The 24212-nt window shown below is 37.9% G+C and overlaps 2 protein-coding genes across 5 annotated transcripts in view; one reads left to right on the plus strand and one right to left on the minus strand.

The window, feature by feature from the left end:
• LOC109837245 (protein NLP1-like) lies at positions 1282–16533 on the plus strand. The gene is made up of 5 exons (XM_020405401.1): positions 1282–1473; positions 1826–2642; positions 3806–3853; positions 3930–4965; positions 15133–16533. The coding sequence occupies exons 2-5, from the start codon at positions 1854–1856 to the stop codon at positions 16026–16028; spliced, it is 2769 nt and encodes a 922-aa protein (XP_020260990.1). The 5' UTR covers positions 1282–1473; positions 1826–1853; the 3' UTR covers positions 16029–16533.
• The window catches only part of LOC109837246 (Niemann-Pick C1 protein-like), a 66343-nt gene continuing 59583 nt past the window's right edge, over positions 17453–24212 (minus strand). For 3 of the 4 annotated variants that reach the window (XM_020405402.1, XM_020405403.1, XM_020405404.1), the window contains 8 exons: positions 23963–24056; positions 20781–20817; positions 20623–20680; positions 19531–19641; positions 18566–18633; positions 17997–18063; positions 17832–17900; positions 17453–17748 (listed from right to left, as the gene is read on the minus strand). In XM_020405402.1, the coding sequence (XP_020260991.1) occupies positions 17671–17748; positions 17832–17900; positions 17997–18063; positions 18566–18633; positions 19531–19641; positions 20623–20680; positions 20781–20817; positions 23963–24056 (582 nt within the window). In that variant the 3' untranslated portion in view covers positions 17453–17670. Of the gene's footprint in view, positions 17749–17831; positions 17901–17996; positions 18064–18565; positions 18634–19530; positions 19642–20622; positions 20681–20780; positions 20818–23962; positions 24057–24212 lie in introns of those variants that run through there. The other variant, XR_002246234.1, reaches the window with a different exon arrangement.

Here is a 24212-nt window from a genome sequence, read left to right on the forward strand (position 1 = left end):
GTCTCTTTTGCTGGAGCGTTGTAAAGACCGTCATCTTGTAATTTTTATCTTTGCTCCTTGAAAATATGAGAGTCGTCAGATTGTAACTCCCGTCATCGGTGTTTGATGAGGATTAGCTATCTCTTGTGATTTTTAGACAGCCTACAATTATATTATTATTTATTATCAATAATTTTTTATTATTTTATTTATATTTTATTATTATATAATACATTATTAACAGATTAAATATTTTTATTTAATATGTTATTATATTATTATATAAGATATTTTATTTATTATATTTTTATATTATTTAATATATATTACTAATATATTAAATTATTTATAATATAATATAATATATTATATTATAATAAGCATGATGATAATAACTCTATATTAGTTACATTTAATATATTATATTAGATAATATATTAACACATTCTTAAACTCAAAACCAAAACACCAAACTTAAAACACCTAAAAGGTGTTTTGAAATAAGTATTGTGTTTTTTTGTTTGAGGATGATTTAGCTCAAAAAACACCATGCTTCCCAAACGCATGACGTTTTGTTTTTAGAAAAAACACTATGAAAACAAGTAAAACACCATGGTATCCAAACGGAGTCTTACGTAACTAGGGCTACATCTCATGCTATCAAAATGTAATTAATCAAAAAAAAATAAAAATAAAAATAAAATTTTGCACCCTTAACGTTCTACCCTTGGTTAGATAAACACCTTCTACACATTACACGCCCGCCGTTATTAATGAAAACGAACAGTAGTCTGGCCCGTAGTACGGCCATGTATGCCAAAAGGGCCTATAATGAGGAAATTTGAATTTTCTACCCTCATCAAATGAACCAGACTTTGTCTGCTTATCATGGTCATTGTCAATTTCATCACCGCAAGTACAACCAACCAATTTCACTGTGACCTGTCCTCCATCAGGATCCATCTTGAATATACCCCAGCTTTCCAAAGATCCCTCCCCGCATGTACCTCCCTCCAATATGTACAATTAATATTATTACGTCATTGTCATGGTCACACTATCACCGTCGTTTTACATTTCTGCCCCCACGAAGAGGAGCCCTCCGGGCCTCTGACGTATCGCAGCTGTGTCCGTAAGGCTCCCGGTTACTTGTTGGGCACTGTCGTAATTACGCAATTTAGTGGGCCCCCACAAGAGAAAAGATTCCACCGGTGTCTCAAAAGTACAAGCTTCCAAGGTAACAGACCCCAGTACTTTGAGAGAATCACCAGGATTCAGCGTGGAGCTTGAGATTCTCTTTGGATACCGGCAATGAATTCCCAGAACTTTTTTTTTTAAAATTTATTTATTTTGGTCCTCTTTATGTTACATAGGATTTGCTTTGAGCGTCCTGCTGCTGTTTTTACAGCGATTCTTGTTGCCTTTTTTTAACAAACCTCTCTCTGTGGGGCGTAAAAAGGGCTGCAAATTTTTTGTTGGAATCATCCGCTGAAAGTGAGAGCCTTTTCCTTGTTTTGTTTCCTTTCTATTTTGCAAGTTGGATTTTATTTGTAAATTAATGGGTCCTTAGTTTTTCCCTTCACTCATTTAGATGCATCTGTTAATGCTTTTTTTTTTTTTGTGTGTGTGTTTAATTTTATCGATCTTTGACACGAGGTGGGGGAGGGAAAAAAAGTAAAAATAAATTAAAGGATCTAATAATCCATTAGCACAAAACTTTGTGTGCGCGCTTACAAACCCAGATTCTTTTTGGGCTGTTTTTTTTCTCCCCCTCCTCGTCGTGACATCTCTGTGTTTGTTTTTTCAGCTGTCACTTTATTTTGTTTTTAATTTAGGTCTGCGCCAGTGATTTCTTTGTAGGGGATGAGATTCTGATGAATTTGAATTCAGCCATGGAAGATTCCGGTGCCCGGAAGACTGAATGTTCACCGGAAAGATCTCTGTCGGACTCTGCCGTCGATTTCGACCTCATGGATGAGATTCTATCAGGAGATTGCTGGCTACAAACCCCCGATTACTCCGATCTCTTCCAACCATCAGGCTCAGCTCCCTCCCCTTTCTTCCCTCTTCTTGATATTAGCAACCACGGCTCAAATGCAATCCTCGCCGAAACTGATAACCGAGAAGAAACCCCGCCGAACTCTAGCTCTGAACAGGGCTTGAATTTGTTGGTTCAGCCGAGGAGTCCGACTCCTCCTTTAAAGGACCGTCTGATTCATGCTCTGAAGTGCATTAAGGAATCGCAAAGGGACTGTGATGTACTTGTTCAGATATGGGTCCCGATTCGACGAGGAGGCAGGCATTTCCTGTCAACCTCCGGTCAGCCCTTTTGGCTCGACGCAGAAAACCAAGGCCTCGATAGTTATCGGGAAGTGTCGACAAGCTACCGGTTTTCAGCCGAGGAGAATTCTAACGAGGCAGTAGGGTTGCCCAGCCGAGTATTTCTTGGGAGAGTTCCGGAGTGGACGCCAGATGTTCGGTATTTCAGTAGCTACGAATATCCGCGTGTTGATCATGCGCAGAGGTATAATGTTTGTGGGACTATCGCGCTTCCTGTATTCGAAAGGGACAGTAGATCTTGCCTTGGAGTTTTGGAGGTTGTCTTGACGAGGCAGAAGATCAATTATAGCTCTGATCTTGAGAGTATCTGCAGTGCTCTTCAGGTTTGTTAGAATTCTAGTCTGGTTGGTTCTATTTTGCTATCGTTTATTTTCACAATCTGTTATTCAGTACTAACGTTATTTAGGAGTCCCTCATTTTCTAAGGCTTTATAAAGTTTGCCATCCGTAAACTGACATGGGAAGTCTGAAACACTCTTGTGCTAACAAATCTGTCATATAGCCTTAAATAGCAAGCTTTGTCGAAGGCCGCAGGCACTCTCTGACGTCTCAAAAAGCACAAATACATGACTTTGGAATGAGGAACCTTGGCTTAGTATCAGCCAAGCAAACCCCGGGGTCTAGGGCCCCTCTTTGCTGTTCAGGCCTAGGTGCATAGGGCAAGCGTTGCAATGCCAAATAATTAGAAGTTGCGGTTAGGCATATGCCATAGACACGGATCGACCCTTGGCCTTTTGAGCTAAGGGCCCAGATCCCAACCACTAGGCCACTTGCGAGGGGTCACAATTGCCCCCATGCTAATAGGGAAGTTGATTGGTACTGGTCAATGAGTTCCTACCAACATAGTGAATTAATACTGTTGGTTTGATGACTCAACCGGTGGGTTTTTTTAATCAAGTAACATGTATGGTTGTGCACGTTAATAGGTTAACAAGCCTGCGTACAATAATCACTATGATTTGGTTTTTTAAATCACTCTTAAGATTCTATACATATGAAACCGTTTTTCTTAATTCTTAATTATGAAATGATTGCAGACACTTTTGCATTATTTTAAATTAAGATAAAACCGGTGTAGCTTATGTTATGATGTGCTATTTGCACTTTTACAATATTGAGAGGTTGTGTGCTGCACGGCGCACTTCCATTTTCAACATTGGCCGTAAGTATTAGAAGTTAGTTCAATATCATTGTAGTATTTCAGGATTTTGGATGGAAATTCTGTGACTTCTGCTCTTTTGTGTTGCTAAAAACTTGTCAAGTGTCTACAGCCTGGTCATTGTCACTGTCTACACTCACTGTGTAACATATACAGAGTGGATTCTATACAGAAGTACTATTCAGTGAATTAGCCCTATTGTATTAAATAAAACTCACATCCTTGTTTTCTTTTTAGTATCTCGTCATGAGTAGATTATGGAAGTAAACTGATCTAAAAAGAGAAGCTTCCTCTTTTGGATGTTTGCTTAACACAAATATCTTTGCAGGCAGTGGACCTTAGAAGTTACGATGTTCTCAGTGTTCCTCGAGTAAAGGTGCGATAGCCATTCCCTTAAACCTTGTACTCCACTCAAAATGTCCATCAAATAACTTTTGATTCTTCTTTATCAGGTGAGTAACAATTCTTACCAAGCTGCTTTACCAGAGATCCAACAAGTTTTAAAAGTTGTATGTGAGACCCACAATCTGCCGCTAGCACAAACATGGATCACATGCATTCAACAAGACAAACAAGGTTGCCGTCATTCCAATGAGAACTATAAAGAATGCGTTTCCACTGTTGATGTCGCTTGTTATGTTAATGATCCTTCCATGTTAAGTTTTCATGAGGCTTGCTCAGAGCACCATTTGTTTAGAGGTCAAGGCGTAGCTGGCAAAGCTTTCACAACAAACCAACCATGTTTCTCTCCAGATGTAACTTCTTTTACAAAGACTGAGTATCCACTCTCGCACCATGCGAAGCTGTTCAATTTGAGAGGAACTGTAGCGATCCGTCTTCGAAGCTTTCACACTGGAAAAGCTGACTTTGTTCTGGAGTTCTTCTTGCCTGTTAATTGCATCGAAAGTGAAGAACAGAGACTGATGCTTAATTCCTTGTCCACAACCATTCAGCAGGTTTGCCAGAGTTTAAGAGTTGTCACTGCAAAGGAGCTGGAGGATGAGGCTATGTTAGAAGTTGATGAATCATATCCTTCGGATTTTTTATTTGATGAATCATTTTCCGAAGGAGGCCAAGGAATAGACGAGAGAAATGTTTTTTCATCTGGCTCTCCTTCAACTGGAATTTCTATAGAAGTGCCATCTTTGATTGTGAATGTCACGGAGGTCCAAGAGAAGGAAGAACATGGCTTGCTGCCTTCTTCCACACATTTAGAATTTAGAAAACAGGATATTGAGGAGCTCAAAGTCACTAATAATTGGAATACATCAGAGAGTGGATTATCCAAAAGCAGGATATTCTATGAGTCTGAGCAGCTTCCACAAAGTACCGCTGATGAAAAGGATAATGTTTGTAGTGATATTACATTGCCACAAGCTCGAAAGACAACTGAAAAGAGGCGTGCGAAGACGGAAAAGACTGTCAGCTTGCAAGTTCTTCGGCAATATTTTGCCGGGAGCCTGAAAGATGCTGCGAAAAGCATTGGAGGTATGATTCATCCTTCACAAGATACAACATTCTAAATCATTGTTGCTTAGTAAAGTACGCTAACTTGAGTTTCACATTTTGTTAGCATGACTATATCTTCTATTTATGCACTTAGTTGCAATGTACCTGACGGCAGACTGAGCTGTCTCAAATCTCTATGTTCAGTCACTTCAATGCTTTGTAGAAAATTCACCAATTATTTGGCTATTTTACTATACCTAAGAATTTATCCAAACAAGTAGTCACAAGCTGCACCATGTAAAATTCTCAAGATATGGAGTATCCTTGTTAACTGTTTTGCACACATCAAAGGGGTTCCTACATAACTAAAATTTGAGCAGTCTAAAAAACCTACCAATATGTACGGGTTTTTGGTAGCATTGCAGAGCCATCTGAAAGTTTGTTTCAGTATCTTTGAAACAAGCTTAGTTTGTGCACGGTGGACACTTGATAAAGGAGATAAGGGCTGAGGATCCCAATTACACATTGTGCAGGATTTTGAATAAATAAAGACTTGTGAGAATTGTTTTGAACATATATGGAGTCTTTTAGGGTATCACCACTAGACTAGAAGTCTTACACTAGTGGAGAGGGAGTATTCCACCTCTATTAAGTAGAAGGCATCTTTTTCATGTAAATATCAGTCAGCGATGCAGTCCTTCAAGAAACGAGCTTCTACAATGATCTTTACCTCTTAAGACATCTTTGTTGGTGTTGACGAGGCGCGAAACTTCTCAACCACTTCAGGTTCTTGTTCTTAATAACCAAAAAATAAAAGATAATCACATAAAGAATGGAAAAGGATTTACGTGGAAAACCCAAACGAGAAAAACCACGGGTTGAGCTCATAGCTCGAAGGATACTTCACTATATGGAATCAACAAATGAGTACAAGGCACACCCGACACACCCGACAACACCGACTTCTACACAACCCTCACATCAACAAATGGGTACAAGACACACCCGACACACCCGACAACACCGACTTCTACACAACCCTCACTCACACTCTTTGTCTATTAACTCAACACTCGAGATCTCTACAACATAAGAGACTCTCATTCACTCTAACTCTCTATACTTTCAAGACAACAAGTGAAAAACTTAGATTAACCTTGCATTGCTTTTGAGAACCTCTCCACAATGAGAGCATGTCTTTTTATAGGCTTTGATTAACATTTTCATCTTCCAAAATGCTTGGGAATACACAAATCTGTCCAGATTCGGGTAGGGTACTTTGATTGACCATAACTCCATCCATACTGTTCCGATTCCTGTGATTCAAAGCTTAAGTAAACTATGCATGTACCTCTACAACTTTCATATAGAGTTATGAGCCAAATAATGACTGCACCGTTCCCAAAAAGACCATGCAAAATTGTATCTACATGCAAAAAATTACAGCAAAAAATTTAGCTGGAAATTGAGCCAACTCTAACAATTTTCACCTTGGCGAGATATCCGACGCCACTCGGAATCGTAAGCTGCATTTTCCGAGCATTAGTCTTCAGAATACGAGTTTCTGGAATGTCAATCTTCATCTGAATCACGAACACTTGTCTTCGGAACATGGATCTTCGAAATCTAAGAAGTTATACTCTAGAATTTCAGAGCAAATCCTGCTCTGGCTTCAGCTACTTCACCTTGATAATCATCAACTCATCTCCCCACACCTTTATGTTGGGAAATTACTTGGATTCCCCTATTACCAGATTTAAGAGAAAGCAAAATAAATGCGCAAAAAGAGGGACACGCAAGATTTACGTGGTTCGGCACAAACTTGCCTACATCCACGGGCTACTGCAGATCTTTCACTATAAAGAGAAATTTTACAACACTCTCACAAATTTCTCACAACCCAATCCCTACTCTGAAAATTACTCATAATTTTCTCTCACAAAGACTTTTCTCTAAGCCTTTCTTTTCTCTCTCTTTCTCTTTTATAAGAGGAGTTGTTTCTGGGATGAGTTTTCCTTAGGAGATTGGGAGCCTATTTATAGTATTTGAAAAAACACTATGTACCAATAATTTATTACTGGTGGGACCCATGGTGCGGGCCGTGGTAAGGCCCATCTACACTTTTTTCTTCTCCTTTCAGTGTCTTTTCCTTATTTGTCAAAAAATATGGCTGGTTTTTGTCAAAAAATGGGGCTGGCTAGCTTTCGGTGACTGGAGACATTTGACAAAGAAAAAGAGCTTTGGCTCTTTCGGTGCAGTCATTTCTGACCAACAATCTCCCACTTGAAGACTGATTTTAATCTGTCTTCACATCTCGATCTATGCAGTAGCTCTTCCCCGTCTTGATACTATTGCAGGCCAACTGAAGCTGTGTTCAGCTTCAGTTTGTCAGTAGTCACCGTCTTTGTCAGCATGTCTGTCGGATTTTGAGCTCCATTAATATTTTCAAGCTTCCAAATTCTATCTTCCAGAAGTGACCGTATAAAATAATATCGCATCTGTATGTACTTCGTTCTTAAATGAAAAGACGGATTCTTCGCTAGATGAATAGTACTTTGACTGTCGTAATATAGGACATTGTCTTCTTGTTTCTTGCCTAACTCATCCAAGAAACTTTGAAGCCAAACCATTTCCTTGCTGGCTTCTGTAACAACGATATATTCTGCTTCAGTTGTGGAGAGAGCAACTATCTTTTGTAGTTGAGAAACCCAACTCACTGCTGTACCTCCTAGAGTATAGACATACCATGTAGTACTCTTTCTGATATTAATATTTCCTGCTAAATCAGCATCCACATAACCTGTTAGTATTGTATCTCCATATTTGAAACAAAGTGCTTTACCTGTGGTATCCTGTAGATATTTAAGGATCTATTTGACTACTTCCCAGTGTATCTTGCCTGGATCATTCATGTACCTGATAACAGCTCCCACTGCTTGAGCAATATCTGATCTTGTACAAACCATGACATACATCAGACTTCCAATTGCTGAGACGTACGGGACTGTCTTTGGTGACTGCTCTTTGGAAAGTCTGAAATGAACACTTAAAGGTGTACTCACTGGTTTAACATCTTGCATATTGAACCTGGAGAGTATTTTGTTAATGTACTCAGCCTGTGATTACATCAAAGTCCCAGACTTCGTGTCTCTCTTGATCCTCATTCTAAGAATCTGTTTTGTAGCGCCAAGATCTTTCATTGCGAACTGCTTTGATAATTTTTGCTTCAAATTTGTAATCTCTTACAGATCTGAGCCTGCAACGAGCATGTCATCAACGTATAACAATAAAATAATAAAGCTATTGTCAAACCTCTTGATATAACAATAATGATCTGCTTGGTATCTAGTAAAACCGTTGCTGCCCATAAAGCTGTCAAACTTTTTGTACCACTTCATGGGAGCTTGTTTTAATCCATACAAGCTCTTCTTCAAACGGCATACTAGATTTTTCTTGCCTGTCTTTATGAAGTCTTCTGGTTGCTTCATATAAATCTTCTCCTCCAAATTACCATGAAAGAAAGCTATTTTTACATCTAACTGCTTAAGATGTAAATTCTCAGCAACTACAATTTTTAACACTAGTCTGATTGTAGTCAGTTTCACGACCAGAGAGAAAATTGTATTGTAGTCAATACTTTCCTTTTGCTGAAAGCCTTTGATAACCAATCTTGCCTTGTAGCGTTTGTTCCCATCATGCTCTTCTTTGATCCTGTAAATCCACTTGTTATGAAGAGCTTTCTTACCTGATGGTAATTCAGATAAGTCTCACGTCTGATTTGACATGAGCGAGTCCATCTCATCTTACAGAGCAGACTCCCACTTGTTTGAATTCTCTACCTGCATTGATTCATCATAACACTCTGGTTCACCATTGTCAGTCAGCAACAAGTAGTGCAAAGAAGGCAAATAACGTTGGGTTGGCTTAGGAATTCTTGAGAAGCGTCTCATTTCTGGCGTGCTTAGTTCTTCTTGAACCGCTTTAGGGCTAGTCTGAACATCATTTTCAGAAATCTTCTCAAATTCAGTAAATTCCTTTGTTTTAGCTTTTGTACTAGAGCTACTTGATTTTGTAGTTGATCTGTCTTTGTACATCACATTCTCATTGAATATGACATCTCTGTTTTTGATGATCTTTCGATTTTTATAGTCCCAAATTCGGTAACCAAACTCATCACCACCATAACCAACAAAAACACATTTGTTAGATTTGACATCAAATTTACTTCTTTTAGCAGAATTTATGTGTACATAAAAGATACAACCAAAAATTCTTAAATGCGAAAGGTTTACCTCTTTTTTGCTCCAAGCTTCTTCCGGTATTCCACCATCCAAGGAAACTGAGGGTCCGCGGTTGATTAGCTAGACTGTGGTATTGATAGCTTCAGCCCATAGGAACTTGGACAAGCCAGCATGTAACCTCATGCTTCTGGCACGTTCATTCAAAGTTCTGTTTATGTGCTCCGCTACGTCATTCTGCTACGGTGTCATAGGAACCGTTTTCTCCATCTTGATTCCGTTGTTTGCGCAAAATTCTTTGAATCTACTATCTTTGTACTCTCCTCTGTTGTCTGACCTCAACCGCTTTATCTTCAGACCAGATTCATTTTCCACCATGATCTTTTATTTTCTGAAGGTATCAAAGACTTCTGATTTCTTCTTTAGAAAATAGACTCATACCTTCCTTGTAGAATCATCAATGAAAGTGATATAGTACAATGAGCCTGCAAGAGATAAAACTGGAGATGGCCCTCATACGTCGGTATGAACTAATTCTAACATTCCTGTCTTGGGTGTCTTGCCAATTTTTGCAAAACTGACTTTTTTCTGTTTGTCAAAGATGCAATCCTCGCATAGGCCGACATCTACATTCTTCAGATTCGACAGCTTTCCTTTTGACAGAAGTGTCTTCATCCCTTTCTCGCTCATATGGCCAAGCCTTTGGTGCTATAGGTTTGATTTTTTATCTGCATCTGTTACTGCAATGATATTCTCTAAGTTAGAGGTTACATAAAGAGTACCACTTTTCTTACCTCGAGCAGTGATGAGTGCTCCTTTGGTAATCTTCCATTCATGACCCGAGAAGGTTGTACAATAACACTCCCCATCAAGCTGTCCCACAGAGATCAAATTCTTTCTAAGGCCATGAATATGTCTCACTCCTTGCAGCTTCCATGTGGTCTGATTTGACAATTTTAATCAAATGTCTCCCTTGCCAACAATCTTCAAGGTTTCATCATCTGCTAGATGTACCTTTCCGAAATCACCGCTGACGTAGTTCTCCATGATTTCTCAGCATGAGGTGGAATGAAAGGATGCCCATGAATCAAGAATTCATGATTCAATCGGACTGTTGACGCTTAGAATCATAGTATCACCTCCTTCCTCGATCACGTTGGCAGACTCCTGTGCGTCGGTATTTTTCTTCGGTGCCCGGCACTCCCTCTTAAAATGACCCTTCTTGCCACAATTGTAGCACTTGAAATCTTTCTTTTCCCATCTAGATTTGCTTGTTCTAGATTTTGATTTGTCGTGATTTGAACTTCTTTCTGAAGTTCTTCCCTTAGACTCCGTGTGTAAAGCTGAGGAGGTTGAAGCTTCACCTGATTCTTTCCGCTGAATTTCTTCACAAAGAACCAGATCACGAAAGTCATCAAACTTTAACTTATTGATTCCCGATGAGCTACTCACAGCCGTGACTGTAACGTTCCAGTTTTCTGGTAGGGAAGACAAAAGGATCAACGCTCGAACTTCTTCATCAAACTCAATCCTAACTAAACTCAACTGGGTTGTGACTGTGTTGAGTTCATTAAGATGTTGAGCTACCGATGCGCCTTTTGTCATCCGCAAATTAAACAACCGTCTCATTAAGTGAATTTTGTTTGAGGCAGAGGGCTTCTCATACATGCTGCAGAGAGCCGCCATAAGATTCGCCGTGGTCTTTTCCTTTGCTATGTTGAAAGTAACATTACGGGATAATGTTAATCAAATAACTCTAAGGGCTTGTCTGTCGAGAAGAGCTCACTCTTCATCCTTTACATCATCTGGCTCACTTCCTGAGAGAGGTTGATACAGTTTCTTCTGGTATAGATAGTCTTCGATCTGCATCTTCCAAAAGCCAAAGTTCGCACCATTGAACTTTTTAATTTTCATCTTTCCTTCATTTGCAGCCATCGCTCCCACTTGAATCTGGCTTCCTCTAGATTGTTTTTGACAATTTCTACGAACCACCGTGTATTAGAACACTGCTATCAACAAACAAGTATCGTCGATAAAATTTCACTATTCACAAAATTTACTATTCATATAAATAGTAATCTTGCAGAAAAATTGACAGAAGTCACAACCAGAGCTCTGATACCAGTTGTTGGGAAATTACTTAGATTCCCCTATTACCAGATTTAAGAGAAAGCAAGATAAATGCGCAAAAAGGGGGACACGTAAGATTTACATGGTTCGGCACAAACTTGCCTACATCCACGGGCTGCTGCAGATCTTTCACTATGAAGAGAAATTTTACAACACTTTCACAAATTTCTCACAACCCAATCACTGCTCTAAAAATTGCTCATAATTTTCTTTCACAAAGACTTTTCTCTAAGCCTCTCTTTTCTCTCTCTTTTTCTTCTATAAGAGGGGTTGTTTCTGGGATGAGTTTTTCTTAAGAGATTGTGGGCTTATTTATAGTGTTTGGAAAAATACTATGCACCAATAATTTATTACTGATGGGATCCGTGGTGGGGGCCGCGATGGGGCCCATCTACAATTTTTTTCTTCTCCTTTCAGTGTCATTTCCTCATTTGTCAAAAAATAGGGCTGGTTAGCTTTCGGTGGCTGGAGACATTTGGCAAAGAAAAAGAGCTTTGGCTCTTTCAGTGCAGCCATTTCTGACCAACACTCTGGTTACTAGGTGCACTCATGAGCTAACATGTCGTCAGATTTAGCAGACTCAAGCAATGCTTGAACTTCTCCGTCGAAACTGGTTTAGTGAGAAAATCTGTTGCATTCTCATCTGTATGAACTTTCTTCACATCGACCTCTCCTGCCATGAGCCAATCATGAATCCGATGATAGCATCCTTCAATGTGTTTTGTCCTTGCATGAAATACCTGATTCTTTGCAAGACAAATAACACTCTGGCTGTCACATTGAATTTTCATAGAGTTTTAATTTAGACCCAAATCACTTGCTAAGCCCTTGAGCTATATGGCTTCTTTCGCAGCTTCCGTTAATTTCATGTACTCGTCTTCTGTGGTAGACAAGACACTAATGGATTGTAGCATGGACCTCCAATATATGAGTCCTCCACCGCAAGTGAAAACGTATCATGTTGTAGTTATTCTCTTGTCTAAATCTCCTGCGTAATAGGAATCGACGAAACTAGTGATGCACGCCTCTTCATGTTGTCTTTCAAACATAATCCCCTTGTTTCTGGTGCCCTTTAGGTATCTGAGAATCCAAGAATTAGAAATTGTTTTACCCGACGAAATTGAAAGAAGCTCGACACTGTTCTCCGTGGCAACTCCAGCCATAAAGATGGTTTCAGATTTCTTCCCTTCTTTCTGATCTGCCTTGAACTTTCTGCAGTTCTTCTTGAAGTGGTCTTTCTTATGACAGTAGTAACACTCCTTATCCTTGTAGCTCTTGGATTTAAATCTCCCACGGTTATCTAACTTGGCACATTTCTTCTTGGATCGACCTCGATCGTTCAACTCATTGACGAGTAGGTCTTCATTTTTCAAGTCAACTCGCGTGCTTTTGTTCATTTTGACATTAGAGATGATGTCTTGAACAACCTCTTCAAACCGAAGAGTCTCCTTGCCAAACATGAGTGTGGTCCTGAAATGTTTGAATGACGACGACAAGGATCGTAGCAAAAGCAAAGCTTTATCCTCTTCTTCAAACTTTACCTCCACTAGCAACAAATTAGTTATACATCGGTTAAACACATTAAGATGCTCCATAATATCATCTCCATCTTCCATACGAAGATTAATTAATTCATCTTTTAAGAAAAGCTTGTTAGAGAGAGTTTCCTATGTAGAGATTCTCTAACTTCTCCCATGTGCCCCTTGTGGTAGTCTCCTCCATCACGCTGTAGGTGACTTCGTCGGATAAGTGCAGCTCAACGGAGCTCATCACCTTGAGGTTTGCCTTGATCCAAGCCTCCATAGACATCGTCTCCGGCTTGTGCTCAACCCCCATAATGCACATGTGTAGATCTTGCTAAATCAATATATTCTTCATCTTACGCTGTTATAGTGTGAAATTGCTTCGCCCATCGAATGACTTCAACTCAACCTTCACACCGCCGATTATCGACTTGTCTTCAACCATTAAGAACACCACAACCTCGCTCTGATACCACTTGTTGGTGTTGACGAACCGTGAAACTTCTCAACACCACTTCAGGTTCTTGTTCTTAATGACAAAAAGATAAAAGATAATCACATAAAGAATGGACACAATGATTTACGTGGAAAACCCAAACGGGAAAAACCACGGGTTGAGCTCAGAGCTCGGAGGATACTTCACTATATAAAATCAACAAATGGGTATAAGGCACACACGGCACAACCGACACCGCCGACTTCCACACAACCCTCACTCGCGTTCTTTGTCTATTAACTCAACACTCGAGATCTCTACAACACAAGAGACTCTTTCACTCTAACTCTTTATACTTTCAAGAAAACAAGTGGAAAACTTAGATTAACCTTGGATTGCTTTTGATAACCTCTCCACAATGAGAGCATGCCTTTTTATAGGCCTTGATTAACCTTTTCATCTTTCAAAATGCTTGGGAATACACAAATCTGTCCAGATTTAGGTAGGGTACTTTGACTAACTATAACTCCATCCATACTGCTCCGATTTTTATGATTCAAAGCTTGGAGTAAACTATGCATGTACTTCTACAATTTTTATATAGAATTCTGAGCCAAATAATGACTGCACCATGCCCGAAAAGACCATGCAAAATTGTATCTGTATGTAGAAAATTACAGCAATAAATTTAGTTGGAAATTAAGCCAACTCCACTCCAACAATCTTCTCTTGGCTCTCTTAGAGGAATGAGTTGTCATCTCATAGCCAATTTTTACACCCATTCTTCCACACACAAACACCCCACACAGACATGTATACGCGCGCGCATATACACATACACACACAATAGATGCACAAACACTAGATAAGAGCTATAGTATTAAACTACGTGGGACTTAAAAGCACACACTAGATAGAGCTAATTTGTATTATTGTTAAACTGCTTTACAGTTCCATACCATGAAATATAGTACATTTTAAATCTACTATTGCATGCTATGGAACTGTAAAGCAGTTTAGCAATAAGTCAAATTAGCTTTATTTGTTTTAGATGTGAATTTTTCCACTATGCATAGCCTAAAACCCCGTGTGTGCATGCACAAGCACTTCATGCTGATTTCATAGCCTAAAACGTATGTAAGTTGTAGATCATGTGATTTTGACATTCTCTGTCTATGAATCTCCTAGTCGTTTCTTTCTGACATACCCAAAAGACAAAAAGGAGAACTTTATTGGGAGGAAGCAAATTGAGATGGATGGGCATTTGGAACCGACCAAGAAAGCACAAGTTTCTAGTTATATATAAATCATAGTTAATGAGCATTTAAGGTGTGGGTGTAAGCAACTGTGGATGGAGTTAAAAAGGATTTGTTAATTGATCAATACGTACAGACGACCTTAAAGGCGTTGAGAAAAATGGACATAATTCATGTAGACATGAAAGCTGTATTTTATTGTGGTTATTATGTGTAGGCACACGTGTGCATATGAAATAACTCTGTGATCATCCCTTGGGATGGTGTTTATCACTCGAAGAGTGCTTAATAAGTGCAGTCAAGTAAATTACCCGTAAGGAGTTATTTCATGATTCATCCTGAAGAAAGAACAAATGACTATTTGTTTAAAAGAAATACTTTAAATTTCAGTTATGACTATATGGTAATCGGAAAAGGTTAACCCCCTGGAGCAGCAACTGGCTGATATCCTTTTTTTTTATTCCCCAATTTTTTCTTAAGATGGTAGCAACTAATGATGTTTAAGACCACTTCTATACCCATTGCGTAATGTGCTTATATTAAAACCTCTAGTTTGTCTTTGGATGATGAGTCATAATAAAAATTTCCATAGTGAATCGTCTATACAATGCTTCATGTTTCAGTGTGCCCTACTACTCTAAAGAGGATATGCAGACAGCATGGAATAACTCGTTGGCCTTCAAGAAAGATCAAGAAAGTTGGACGCTCTTTAAAGAAGCTTCAAGTTGTTATTGACTCAGTCCAGGGTGCTGAAGGGACCTTTCAGTTTAGTTCTGTATATGAAAATTTCGCAAAGATCTCTAGCCCAAATAAGGAGTTACTTGAGAAGCAAACAGATCATCCAGGGTCATCAAACACACTTCAACAACTAGAAGGAAGATTTAGCTCCCACACTTCTGCATCAAACTCTCTTTCTTCTGCTTCTTGCAGCCAAAGCTCCAGTTCAAGTTTGGGCTGTTCTAGTGGATCAAAGCAACTGATTCATACTTCACAACCTGCCATCAAACATGAAGTCCCTACGGAAGAAAACAAAATAGAAAATAGCGAGGTAGAGTTGTGGTCCTCTAGTCGGGAGCCACCAAGACCTCTGGTTCGATCACAAAGTCACCATGCCTTTGTTCACCATCCTACTTTAGAGAATTCGTCTCTACTGACAAAAAGATCACAAAGTCACAGGGCCCTTGCTGAGCATCCATCTTTAGAAAATCCATCTCAATTGCAAAAGAGATCGGAAGTGTACAAAATTAAGGCTATATATCGTGAAGAAAAAGTCCGATTCAGGCTTCAGCCTGACTGGGGCTTCCGAGAACTAAAGCAAGAGACAGTAAAACGGTTTCACATAACTGATGTAAATTCTGTGGATATCAAGTACTTGGACGATGATTCTGAGTGGGTCCTATTGACATGTGATGCAGATCTTCAGGAGTGTATAGATGTGTATAAATCATCTAATTCTGGTGTTATCAAAATGTCTGTACACCATGTAGCTTCTGCAGTTGTGACAGTCAATCTTTGCTAAGTTGGGTGCTTCGGCCGGTAACTTGACGTGCTCCTTGCATAAGGGCACTGTTGACTGTGGATTTTTACTGTATCATATATACTAACAGTAGATGTTCGTAAGATAGTGAAGGATGCATCGATGATGGTAAGACTACTCTCAGAGTGGTCGGAGTATTGTTTAAATACTTTTAGTGCTCCTAAGGATTATGAGGTACCTTCCACATACTCTGGTTAACTGTTTCAGGACAACCCTCTCACATGACAAGCAAGAAATATTTACATTACTTCTCTTAGTGTATTTTCGTGGATAATGTTCATCAGTGTTTACAGCGGAAATCTGAAAAGTATTTAACAAGCTACAAATGTAGAGTAGAGGTTGTATAGTAGGACGCGATTTGTACAGTTAACTTTGTCCAACTTCCTCAAGCTGTTTCATTCTTTTCGTGTCCCGTTTGTTTCATTTCGTGATCTGGTGGAGTACGAAGAATATCATTGTACTGTCATGAGCTAACTGTTCAGGTTACCTTATATGTTTGTTTCATTCTTTTCAGTGCCAATTCCGTTCAAATTAATTTGCGCATTCTTTTTAGTGCAAACTCCGTTCAAATTAATCTGCGCATATCAGAAAGGATGCTTTTATGTATTTCCATACAGCTGTTGTCATTTGATGCATGCTCAGCTTTTGTTGTTGTGGAATTGAACATTTTGCTGAGTAGATTTATACAGTGGCATGCCCTACAGATATTTATCTTTGCTATTTAAACATCTACATTTATTAAAACATAATTTATTTATACAGTGGCATGTCCTACAGATATTTATCTTTGCTATTTAAACATCTAAATTTATTAAAACATTTTTGCTGAATAAACTCTCTTGGAGAAGAGCAGGGTATGTGTGGATGCGGTCCCATAATTATGTTCTCTTTTGGAGGGAAAGAATTATTAGGTCCCGAAGGTAGCTCACAAGCTACAGTCTGCCTCCTGTAGCAATCCAAAATTTATCTCAGGAGCATCGCTATAATTAATTTTTCTGGTGATCAGTGAAGTAGCTACAGCATGTTCAATGTAAAAATTTTTGAAGCCCTTAAAAATGTAGAGAGATTTATCAAAAAAAACCCCAAAGTTCATCTTAAGATTATGCAAATAAACGTCAAAAAGACACTGAAGCAGAACATTTTTAGTATGTCCCGTTCCATGACAGGGCTCCCGCACGAATAGCTTAATGCTAAATGATTCTGTAGCCAGACTCTAAAAGAGCATTTGTAAAGTCCCAGAATGACAATTAATCCTGGAACTTGAATCTAGTAGCAGTATTATTATGCAAGTTGGATACCTTGTCAAACTGAATTTACAGCATGCCCGTCCTCAGAACGTTATATGAAACTGGAATGTTACACGTGATAAGAGTGCAAATACTTTGGAATTTATAACACGCGAAAAAGGGAAGAAAAAAATTAAATAAATAATGAAAATATTAGACTACACATAAGACCTTCATAGGAACAAGTAATATCATACATGTCAATAGGAATAAATACTTTGGAGCATATACAAGCCTAAAGAATAATCCCCAGTCAATACAACTACCACACGTAATACAACTATAATAAATAACTAACGCTTTTCTACAATATGAACGCTAATAAACTTGTGTACAAGTTAATTCACGGTACGATCATCCTCTGGCCTTTCAAGCGGCACATACCTTGAAGGAGGACCACATATGCTCAATAGAACCTGCATTCATTTAAAGACTGTCATTCCTCTTCTTGCCTAAAGATGGGAATATGAATTTAAGGCACAAAGTTAACCCGACTTACTGGGAGAAAAACAAGCCCATGCAAAAACCCGAGGAGGACCAGCGCCAGGTACATCTGGAAATAATACACCTGCAAGAACATAACAAACAAATACTCAGATATGAAATAAAAGCAGGGAAAGAAAATGGAGTTTTGAGAATTGAGTATCAGGTTTGAGTTAGAGACCACAAAGATTTCTGATTTTGCAAAATGTAGAACAATAACTCCTACTAGCTTTGTCAACGTGATTCCACTGGGACAAATGAAAAGGATATAGATGTTAGAGATAGTTTTTGAATGATAACTTGCAGTAGAGGGAAGTCTAAGAAGAACTTAAAGCCCAAATTATTTTGCCATGTCATTATGGTTAGCTTGATTTGTTAAGTGGAGATTCTACTGCATGCAGCAGGAAAAAAATAAATTTCTGCAAAGGTATCAGTTCAAACTTGGTTATTGCCTCGATGGAGAAATAACACATGATGCAACAGAAATAACTAAAAGAACATATGATGCAGCTATTCTTTAAAAAAACACAACCCATGGGCTGTTTTGTAACATGCAAAGAGCTTACCTACTACATTTACCAAAGAAGTTTCAGTAAATGTTTTTTATTCAACTCTTTTTTTTTTGAAATTAGCCACTAGCCTGAGATATCATTTGCAGTAAGTGTTAGTTGTTGATAGTTCTCCTTGATCTCCATAAACTGATCAGATATCAGTCATAGTATTAACCCTTACAACAAAATCTGCTGTTACCTGAATATGGAAGCACCCATAGTACTCAGGGCGGCTTTTGCCCGAGTTCTTCTGTCGCCACTGCTTGCCTGTGGAAAGCAAAAGAGGGAAATATTGAGCAAAATAGTTGGTGTGTAGGATAGTAACAGAAAAGCTGTGTAAAATCACCCACCGGGATTAGGTGGTTTCAAATGTTACTGTGAACATGAAGCAATGAGTTGCCCCACTTGGTTCTCTACTGACTATTGTTTATGGCACCTCCTCAGTATTCAAAATTCTTAAACTGATCAGACATCTTAGTATATTACACATCAGCTAATTGTAGTTTTTGACCTTAATCTCATTTTAAAGGGGAAAAAGCGGACAACAGTTTTTGTGTGCTTAGTGTAATTGCATTTTTCTCATAACTTGCCTTCTTATCCTAGTTCTACCACTTTCATGTCCTTATCTTCCTGTTACAACCAATGCTTCTAGAAAATTATTATTTATCGTCAGGGGATCCTGATCAAATGATAATTTACCAAACTTCATATTTCATTTATGAAAATGTTATCAGGAGGCACGTGAAAAATAAGAATTTGCAATAACAATCAGACCGTATGTAGCCATTTCTGCCTACTTAAGTTATTTCTGACCATTTCTTTTCCTGATATAATGACCAAGGCCTTTGGATAATAATTATTTCTCCCTTTGGAAATACTAAGTATGATAATTCCATGTGCAGGATTTTGATGCCATCTATTGCAACATGGATCATTGCTCCATTTAAATGCATGGGGGTGACTATGCTTTCAGTTTAATGTACCTCTAAATAGTCAATTTCATATTCTTTTACTTAACATTTTAAGCAATGTATCAAAATACCTTTTCACAAACAATTTCTTGATAAAAACATTGTTAATGAAAAGAATTACAATCGTTATGCAAATGCTTTGTAATTAAGAACTTCAGAGAATCACAATCTACCAAAAACTAAGAAAACTTACCGAGAACGAATGTGTTATATGAACACAAAACTCGACAGCTATACCAATTGCCATGACAAGGTTTACAACAGACACTGCATTAAGTTGAATCTTCAGGATCGCCATTACTCCCTGCAAGATTCATCATATATTAGAGGATCAAAAGATGAAACTGACTAATAAACAATAACATAAAACAAGCAGATAAAGCTAGATACATTTAATGGCACATAAGTGACAGGTATACATTGATCAGTAGAAAACTAAATAACTAGATGTAGGTATTTTTTTTTTGTAGGAACACATTTGAAAATGAAATAGAACACACCTTGCTCTAATAAATGAAATATATTCTTCAAATCTTAGTCAACGCTTTGTGCCTTCCTTCCTACGCATCATCTACCTGTGAACTAGTGTTACCTTGTTACAGTAAGTTGAATTATTTGTTATAGGTAATAGGTGATGTGTTCCAATAGTTTACCACACTTCCAGCGTAAACACTATAAAAGATAGGTTATTAAATTAAAGTGACTTTTTGTATTAGTCTTTAAATCTTTCATATTTTGAAATTAATCCCTCAAATTCATTTGAATTTTTTAACAGCTCACCCCCCCCCCCCACACCACACACAAAAAAAAAAAAAAAAAAAACCCCACCCCAAAAAAAAATCATATATCTTGCTACTGCTACTCTTGATTGAAGGGATTAATTTGAAGTGACTTATAAGGGCGTGAGGACCTAATAGAAATTTAATAATCCACTATGGTCGAGGGGCTAATTTATCAAATATTTCAGGGACTAATATTGAAAAAACCCTAAATGAAATAATCATAAATTTCATGAATTCAGCAATTAAACAATAAAATAGGAATTCAAAATTATTAAAAGATTCAAATGATGACGCATAGAAACTCAATTTGATTGATATTTTAGTAACAATTAAGGCTGTTTAAGTTCTTCTAACCTGATTTAATGATGTATCGTCAAATAGCTTCGATAGTTATTGAAAACAGTTATCTTGATTAAAGTGTGAAGGTCACAGGAGCATCATAAAACACAACATACACAACAAAAAGGTGTTGATCATAAATATCATCAAGAAGGGTAAGTTACCATCATATCTATAACAATCATTGCCAAAACCACCAAAATGATCAATGAAGTCCACAAGCTGCAAAAAACATTGTAAGAGAGCTTCAAAATGTAAGTTCTAAAATCAGAAATGAACATAAGCCCATGTTCACAAACAACATAGTGTACATAAAACTGACCTGCAGGTTATACCCATGCAAACAAGAAATACAGCACCTGTTAAAATTAACAGAATATTATCTGGTCAGAGACATAATTGGAAATCCTAGCTAGGTTATTGTAATCTATCAAGAATCTCACGGAAACCTAAATGCATGCAAGAATTAAGGAGTAACAGTATCTTAAAGGACAAAATACGCTTATAGGAAAAGTAGCAAGTACACTAAGGAGCTTCTTTTCTACCGCTACTACAGACAATTTAACTTTCATATCTAATGTAGGCATCACCAGCAGCTGCAGATCATATGGAGACGGCATAAGTGATATTGATGATGACAAAAGAGAAGTCCTATTATCAGATAACATTAGATTTGCAGCGTCACCTAAGTACTATTTAGAAACTATATTACCTGAAAAAAATTATAGAAACAGCTGAACTGTTAATTCTAGCGAACCACTAGAAGAATGTGAAATTGATCAATATTGCCATCCATTAAGGACTCAAATAAAAGATGAAATAGTAGGTGCTAGTTCCAAATAATTTATTTCCTACACTTTCGAGTTAGGTTAAGTGGTTAGAATATTTCTGAGAGGTATGTTGAAATCAACACTAATATGGTGTTTAAGATGAAAATTTTCCTATCAGAACTGAACTTTTAGATATTTCAATCATTTTCCCTCATTTTCGGGGTTAATTGAGAGGTGCTAAAGAAGTCTGAATTTTTAGATTACTATTTGCTAGAGACTCCCTCATGAAAAGGTCGCAGAACAATTTCAGAAACTTCTAACCATGCTTAAGTCCTTATATATGTGCATTTTTCTCAAAGCTACCACTTGTGCAATATGGCAGTTGCACTGCTATGGAGCCACACTTAGATTGCAAATATAGATATGTCACTTGTTTTAGTCCACATCCCACAAATTCAGAAGCTTTTGAACCAGTACTATAATCATACTACGCACTTTAGATGCACCTGCTGACAGTTTCCTATAGAAGTTCCCTCAACCCGGAAAATTTAGTTTTTGCTTTTAACCATAAACTCTAGTTGTTGGGTAGTTAGTCTTCACATAGTGTCCAGCATATTAATTCATAAATTCTGTGGCTTACATCGGTGGGGAGAGTTAAACCAAGGAAAGTTAGTAGGGATATAGTCTTAGCGACAATCATTTACTTCCCTTTTGGTCTCCAAATACAGGTTAACATAAACTACATATTTAGTCTTCTTCATGTTCTTACTCTCGCATTTATACCTTTTTAAGTACACCGCAAACAAACTAGAAAGTTCTCAAATTAACATTTTTATGCTTAACTGCTACTCATTGTCATCAGTGTCTTCAAATATCACTGCATTTGCACATTGTCCTCTCGACATTTCTGTACCACTTTCAATTTTGATAATCCCCTATTCCAGGATCTTTCATCACCACTTTAAGAGAGTTTTCTCTTTCTATCCCCCCAATAGATTTAACCCTCAAAATTTACTGCCTCTCATCAGGTAGATATAAACGAGCATGTGCAAGGTAACAAAACCATTAGCTCCAGAATACACATAGTATAACATATTTCTAGGTAGACCTCCCCATTTACATATAAAATTCAAATGACATCGAGAATATAAAAGATCAAACGAAGTGAATAAATAAGTGAGTATTAGATTTCTAGACAAGGAAAATAGCTTGAAAGATGAGTAGGAAGAACAAACCCCTGCAATCACTAAGATGTATTAGTTAATGGAGGTAATGATTATAGTACTCAAAAAAAGAATAGTCCCACCATAGTGGGTGAGTGAATATTTGGGCGGTTTACATAGTAAAAGCCAAAAGACTCAAGTTTAGCATTGGCTAGCCGATTTTAGTAGTGGTTTTAGCCAAATAGTGCACTACACTCATTGAGTCCCAATACTTACCGCGCTTACAGGTCTGTGGGTCCGGAGCATTGACAAATGGTAGTAGCTAGCCGGAAGTGTGGAACTAAGTGCTATGCATAACCAAGTGCTATAATGCATGAGTGCGGTGGGAGCCACCTTTAGAACTCATAGGAGCCACATCCACATTTCCTGACAGTGTGATATTGGAAAGGACCAATTATCATGCCACAATGAGGATACCACATGTTTAAAGGTGGGATGATTGTAGCACCCCAAAATGAATAGTTCCCACTGGTGTTATCAAATGTGCATGCATCGCTGTACCTCATGCGTCCTGCGATGCGGGGCAGTGGTGAAGAGCGCCATATTTAATGTGGCAGCGCCTTTTGCGTCTCGCAAGCAAGTGCATGCAAGACATAACCTTATATATTTTTGTTCTTTAACATTCCAGTTGAGTCTTTAATGTTCATAACTAATAAAACAAAAGGCAAGATAAATTCATTAGGCCTTTTTAGTTGTGTGATTAAGGACCCTAACAATCTTCTTTTACTATTTGATTTTGTTTCAAAAGTTTTGGTTGGACTTTTTATTGATATTATGAACTTTCCTACTTTACAGGATGTGTTAGCATTAGAATTATGATTTTATTTTGTAATTTGATCGTAGATATTACTTATCTTAACATATTTTATATGAAAATTCATAAACATGCTCTTTCATGCTTGATTATCCATCCTTAAAAACTGTGTAGTTGATTATCTATCCTTAAAAACTATGTACGGTGTGCGCCCTGCTTCACTTGGTCACACGTCGCATTGTACCTTGTGCATATGCGCATAAAGGGACTTGGAGCCTCGCATTGCATCTTGCGCATTTAACACTAGTCCCCACATCGCCTGGTGGTGATACTGGAACAAACTAATTGTCATACTGTAATGAGGAGATCACATGTTTAAAGTTGGGATGATTGTAATACCCCAAAAAAGAATAGTCCAACATTAGTGAGTGAGTCAATATTTGAGTGGTTTATATAGTAAAAGCCAAAGCTTAAGTGTAGCATTGGCTAGGCGATTTTGGTAGTAGCTTGAGCCAAACAATGTGCTATACTCAGTAGGTCCCATAACTTACATCGCACTAGCAGCGTGGGCTTGGGGCATTGACAATGGTAGAATATAAAACTGGGCATAAAATGTAGTTTAATATTTCTTTCAATCAAAAGCTATGTAAGTGAAACATATTATTACCAAGTTAGATAGACAGCAGTATTCACTAAGTTGGCAAGCCTACTAACATATAAATAACATACAATCATCTGAAATATAATGAATACTAACCAAGACCAATGGAAATGTTGATCAATGCCGTTTTCCATATATCAAGGTACTGCTCAAAGAATATGTAGAACACGGAATATGGAAAGATTTCCATCTGCATAAGAAGGATGGATGAACTCTATATGGGTCATACAGCACTTAAATAATATACATTGTGTATTGCCTTCATAATCAGAAGCAGCAGGAGCATAATTTGTTTCGAATATGAAACTAGAGTTAAAAATTCCAAAAACAAGATGTGAAATATGCC

Source organism: Asparagus officinalis, chromosome 4, assembly GCF_001876935.1.
Source record: "Asparagus officinalis chromosome 4, Aspof.V1, whole genome shotgun sequence".
NCBI classification, from domain to species: Eukaryota; Viridiplantae; Streptophyta; class Magnoliopsida; order Asparagales; family Asparagaceae; genus Asparagus; species Asparagus officinalis.